The sequence below is a fragment of the Hoplias malabaricus genome, chromosome 1 (assembly GCF_029633855.1).
Source record: "Hoplias malabaricus isolate fHopMal1 chromosome 1, fHopMal1.hap1, whole genome shotgun sequence".
NCBI lineage: Eukaryota > Metazoa > Chordata > Actinopteri > Characiformes > Erythrinidae > Hoplias > Hoplias malabaricus.
Window position 1 is genome coordinate 22,572,313 of NC_089800.1, and position 6,202 is coordinate 22,578,514.

Sequence of the window (6,202 nt, forward strand, 5' to 3'; positions counted from 1 at the left end):
TCATGTAAGTTTTTAGTGATCTGTCTAAATCTGAGGTCATGGGATAAAAGTCTTTCTGAATTTGTGATGTGTTTTAGGTAGATAGCAGGCACTTTATAGTTGTCCCGCCTCCTCATCTTTGTCTCTGTTCACCACACTGGACATGTCTGGACATCTCTCAGGTCACAGCACTGCTCCCGTGGTTTATTTGTATAGTGCTTTTTACAACTGATGATGTCACAAAGCAGCTTCAGACAAGACGTATTGTAAAAATATCCTGCAATAATTATCCATATGTCATACATTTATGAAAAGTGATGTGGCCTGATGTTTGATGATAATCTTGATATTTGAGCCACGTGGGGTGTTATCATCATCATCATCATCATAACTTCTTTTTTAATGCTGTAGAGTTCTCATAGTCAGTTTGGAATTAGAGTACCAGTCAAAAGCTCAGGGAGGGTTCCCTTTGTTTTGGGCCGTTTTCCACATGTTGTGAATGTACAGCACCAGAAATAAATTTGGGCACATTCTCATTTAATGGTTGTTCTTAGTTTTTTATTACAATAAATGAATGTGGAAGAGATTGAAACTATGAAGGAACACCTATGGAATTATGTAGTAAACAAAACAGGGTTAAACAATGCAGAGTATATTTTATACTTTAGACTCTTCACAGTAGCCCCCTGTTGCTTTGATGACAGCTTCACACACTCTCTCCGTTCTCTCAGTCAGCTTCATGAGGTCGTCACCTGGAACGGTTTTCAGTGAACAGCTGTGGCCTCGTCGAGAGTTAATCTGTAGAATCGCTCCCTTCTTAATGTGTCTGAGACTGTAACTGGGGTTGTGCAGAGGTAGGGGCTGGTACACAGTTCTATACAGTGACTAGCTTTACTCCACCAATCAATGATGAGGAGGTGTGTCCAAACTTTTGACTGGTACTGTGTCTGTGGCTCTGTTCACTGTCCTGGAAACATAACACCACCACCTCCCTCAAATGTAACAAAGCATACAAAGCTGTGGAGTATTAAAGTCATTTTCGTCATGTACTTGCAATGCAAATAGTTATTTATTTATTTACTTATATATAGTTATAGTTATATATAAAAAAAACATTTTGAGAGGTGACTCCATAAGAAAAGTAATATATTAAGGAGGTCTGACTGGAAAAGCTTTTGATAATCTCTGTCTTATCTTTGTCTCTCTTCCGTTCTTTCTGCTAGATCCCAATCTAGATCTTGTGGAAAAGGACATGTCTGTGAACACAGTAGCCGGAGCCATGAAGAGTTTCTTTTCCGAGTTGCCTGACCCCTTGGTGCCCTACAACATGCAGGTGGAGCTGGTGGAGGCCTTCAGTAAGTGATCGTTTTCTGGAAAACAAAGCTATTGAGAAACTTCTGTTGGGACTTCACAGTAGTTTATTGAGTTTATTACCTTTCTGAGAGTGCAGTATATAAACCATGAATGGGAGAAGTCTTTAGCTGAAGAAGAATATCTGCAGTTTCCTCCACTCAGACAGCACTCGCTCTATATTCACACGGCGTGAAATGCTGTGTGTTTGGCTCTGGGCATCCGTCCAAGCTGAGGATGCGCCAACAATGGGAGCGAAAGTGCAGCTTATGCCTGTGGTTAGTCTTCTACTCAGGAGTGTGATTCGGCATACTACCGAAAACCCTTTTAGGTGCTTCAGTTCTATGGAGAAACACTTTAGCGCACCAAATGGAAGTGTGTCTGCCAAGTGGAAGATTCAATGCAGAGTCCAACCAGTGTGACAGTAATTTTTTTTACTTTGGCTGCTTCTAGATTGGCGAGGATGTGATCATCTGTGTTAACATAACACAAGCCACTGGGCCTGACACAATAAATGCAGGAGTTCAGAATTCATAGACTTTTATTATGACAGCACTTCAAATTCAGCTTCAAGAAATATGCACTTGTCAAATATGGAGTGCTCTATAAGGGGGGGGGGGGTTCATATGTGAAACGACTGAAATGTGGCTCTGTAAAAAGGGCAGTAACGTAAAACAGCGTCCTCAAGATGGGAAGAAAAGGCCAGGCCCAGGGTGGATGGTAGAGGGGAGTGGACAGACGGCGATCACCTGACTGCAGAGGCACTCCCTGCAGGTGGTGGGCGGAGCTCCAGCCTGGTCCGTCTGTCACTGGACGCCATGGCAACAGCCCAGCAGGCTTGCTCTTGCTCTGTTTCTGCTGCTATCAGTGCAGATCTCCAAAGCACCTGCACAGCGCTGGCATATACTCGATATTCTTTGGCCATAGCTAATGGATTTGTTATCTGTGAGACAGTCAAAAATCTGCGTCTGACGTATTGAGAAATACTGAAGGCTTAGTTTTCGTTGCAGCAGAGGCTACAGTGAGAGCATCGGTTTTGATCTGATTTCGATGGATTCTTGGCTGTTAGTGTCTTTGAAGATGAAATCGCATCATGGTTTGGTTGAGGGCTTTCTGTGTATGTTACTACACCAGTGGGTGTGTGAGGAAGTGTGAGCTGTGCTGGAATGCTGACATCAGTGTGTGTGTGTGTGTGTGTGTGAGCGAGAGATGCTGACATCACTTTGTGTGAGTGAGACTCTGGAGGAACACATCTGCCATAGTGGTCACGTGTGCTGATAGAGGGCTCGCTGTTTTAGAGGGCTGATGTAAGCCGTTCTGACTCACTGTGGCCATCCTTCTTGCAGCACCCAGGGGATGTGTGTGTGTGTGTGTGTGTGTGTGTATGCATGCATGTGTGCTTTTTTTTTTTTTTTTTTAGTTTTTTTTTTTTTTTTTTGCTCTCTCCCCCCCTCATCCTGCAAGCATCCCTCAGTCTCCCCTGACGCCTCTGACAGGAAATGTTGTGCTATAAGCAGCACAAGGATACAGTGCTGCAGCTGAAAGTATGGTCTGGATCGTGATGTTTGATTTGGGTGTGTTTTGGGTGTTTAAACTTAATGGTGGTTAAACCTCCTAAATGAATTCCTTTACACCCAAGTTTGAGTCAGAGTGTGCTTCGCTGATGACACAATAGTGGCTTAGCTTACTAAAAAAATCATTTTTCTTTAATTTATTAAATATTATCATTTAAAAAGTATTTTTTTGTGTCTTTTTCTTAAAATACTACAAAGTAATGATCACTGGTCAATAACTTCCATGACGTGTACCTACTTACAAATAAATAAAGCATGTTCCTAATGTGTTCCTAATTTTGGAACGCCTCAGTGCAGAGGAAAAGTGGCTAATGTGTCTGTGAACAGCCGAGAATAATCTGGATTAGTTTTGTATCCACTTTCTACAAACTTTCTGGTCTTTGGAGGCTACTCTACATCACAATCTGTTGAGTTTCTTACTCTCTCTCTCTCTCTCTCACTCTCACTCTCACTCTCACTCACACACACACACACAGGATTCCACACCCCTATTAATTTTGCCAGGTTTAGTGTGTGGTTGAGCAGGGAAATGACCGAACTGGGCGGTACATCACACCTCCAAGACCAGAACAGAAGAGTCCTGCCTTAAAAGTTAATGTCCACAAACTCTGAGCTTGTGTGCACCTGCTGTTTTCTGTTTTTCTGCTTCTCTCTCCCTCCCTTCACCTCCGTTGTGGCTCTTGTCATTATACGTCATGCTGTGTGTCTGCGCCTGGACGTGTCTGTGTGTGTGTACCCCTCTATCTGCATGTCTCTGGCTGGAATTGTGTCCGTGTGTGTGTCTCACTCTTCCCTGTGTCTCCTGCAGAGATCAACGATCGAGAGCAGCGTCTCCACACCATGAAGGATGTGCTGCGCAGGTTCCCTCGGGAAAACTACGACGTGTTCAAATACGTCATCAGCCACCTGAACAAGTGAGAGCCGTGCCTTTACCGCACTTAACTTACAGGAGCCAAAACATGCGCAAATGAACATGTGTTTAGAAAAAGAACTATCGCATAAACACCAAGTAAACATCTCCACACTCGCTCATCGACTCTATCATTATAAGCACCTGCTGATCCACATGAAGCGTTTTACGTTTGTGGAGATGCAGATCTGTAGGTACGCTTTCAGTAACGTGCGTAAGTCAGAGACCACCCCTCATTTGATAAAATATACATAAACTATGTAAGCTTTAATGTGTTTGGATACAGATATGCAACCAGTTTCTAAGACATAACTATGTAGGTTTGGTTTTCTTTTGAGATCTGGTTGTGTTTCGTGATCTATTTCTATCCCCTTCTGCCCCTCCCAGGGTGAGCCAGAACAGTCGCTTGAACTTGATGACCAGTGATAATCTGTCCATCTGCTTCTGGCCCACGCTCATGCGGCCAGATTTCACCACCATGGACGCGCTGACGGCCACTCGGACCTACCAGACAATCATCGAGACCTTCATCCACCAGTGTGCTTTTTTCTTCTACAATCAGCCGCTGGCTGAGACGCCCAGCGGTCTACCCGGCATGCCAGGGTCCCCCACGGCCACGCTGAGCTCCGCCTCCTCCATCAGCAGCTCTGCCTACTCCTGCTACACACCAGCACAGTCTATGGCCACACCCTTCATCCCAGCTCAGCAGTCTCCGCCCCATTCTCCTCCCCCTACACCACAGTCGCCGATCCAGAGTCTGCATCCATCACTGCATCCACACCACACACCTGCAGAACAACACATGCTGTGAACCAGAGGGAGAGAGAGAGACACACAGAATAGAGAAAGGGAAGCTAGGAAGCGAGATTGAGTTGTGGAAGTTGATTTGAGAGAGATTACCTGAATGGAGGGAGATTTTTCTAGGGCGAGAACATGTAAAATAAAAAACACAACAAGAGATTGAGGAAATGTGCCTGATTTCTAGTAGCTGCAGGCAATAGAGAACGGAAAAAGTGAGAGCATTAGAAAGAGCGAAGAAGGTCAAGCCACTTCAGCTGTGAGCCACTCCAGCAACACCTCGTCTCCCTCTTTATAGATCACTGCACTCATCTATTCTCTGCTCTTCTGTATTAGAATAAATAAAACATTGATGTTTTCTCACCGCACATACACAGACATACGAACACACTTTTATTGGAATAATGCAGGAGTAGTGGTATGTTACTGTAGATCTCAGATCCTGGGCTTTCCTGAATTGACCAGAGGGGTGACTAATGAATGAAGTGGTCTGCATGGATTGGATTTGTGGAACTACAGACTAAACACTAAACTCACCCCACAGTCCATTATCTACTCTACCTGCCCTCGTTCAGTCGCTACCAACAGGAATGAGGTTAAATGTGGCAAAGAGCCATAAGTTGCATTCTCGAGATTTTTCGTTTTGTAGCTTTCGACCACTATTATCACTTTTTTAAAATAAAATAAATAAAATAAAAAAAGGAAGACTAGAAGTTCTAGCTCGATACGGCACCTCCTTTAGCCACATTCCTAATCCTCCCTCATCTGTTAACAACTAACAACGAGCGTTTAAAGAGGAACACAAGATAAACTTGACAAACTGGATCTAGTTTTGTTGGGAGTGGAACATTCGGTGAACTTTGGTACTTTTTTCCTTTTTGCACGGCATTCTGGGATTTGAAGTCTTCTGGACATCTCTGCTTGTCTCTCTCTGCCCTCTTGATGAGCCAGAGTGTCCGGACCATGCTAGAGTGTTTTTCTTTTTTTCTCTGGAGGAAAAGAGAATGTGCTGATTGACCCTCCGTTTCTCCCATTCAATTCTCTCCTCTTCCTCCTCCTTTATTCCCTCCCCAATGGATTAAGTGTCAGGAGCCATTCTGTTTCCTTCTCTATGGTGAAGTCTCCACCCTCATAGCTCTACATAGCTGTGTGTAGCTTTACGGCCAGGTTTGAGTGCTTCCTGTCCTGCGGGGAGCGAGCGGGAATTACTGGCACAGGCTCAGACCAGTGAATGTGCTCCTTTTGCAACTCTGCTGTTTCGCTCTACGTATTGGTCAGGGTTCGGTTGTGCTTCACTTGATGTGAGATCTCACTGAGGTTCCTTCTTAGGAAAGAGATCTTGTAAGATAATTAACTAAATTTCCTCCTGTATTGAGGACTCAAGGACCTTATTGTATGTGTGGGTGGGTGTGTGCTGGGGGTGGGGGGGGGAGCTGTCTCCGCACACTACGCTTGTGAGATATCGCTATGAGATTTTGGCAGCTTTGAAGGGAGGGGTATCCAGCTGATGGAGTGTTTTGACATCTGTCCGTTACTCTTTTACCAAAAGTTTAGTTTTTACAACAGCTGCCCTTAAAACATTTGTGAATAT

At 44.3% G+C, this 6,202-nt stretch overlaps 1 protein-coding gene across 1 annotated transcript in view; it reads left to right on the forward strand.

Annotated features, from left to right (window-relative positions):
* arhgap35a (Rho GTPase activating protein 35a) overlaps positions 1-5,994 on the forward strand; it is an 80,378-nt gene extending 74,384 nt beyond the window's left edge. Inside the window, exons 5-7 of the mRNA XM_066658657.1 lie at positions 1,203-1,334; positions 3,712-3,817; positions 4,201-5,994. Of these exons, the coding sequence (XP_066514754.1) occupies positions 1,203-1,334; positions 3,712-3,817; positions 4,201-4,624 (662 nt within the window). The 3' untranslated portion in view covers positions 4,625-5,994. The remainder of the gene's footprint in view (positions 1-1,202; positions 1,335-3,711; positions 3,818-4,200) is intronic.
* The last annotated feature ends 208 nt before the right edge of the window (positions 5,995-6,202 follow it).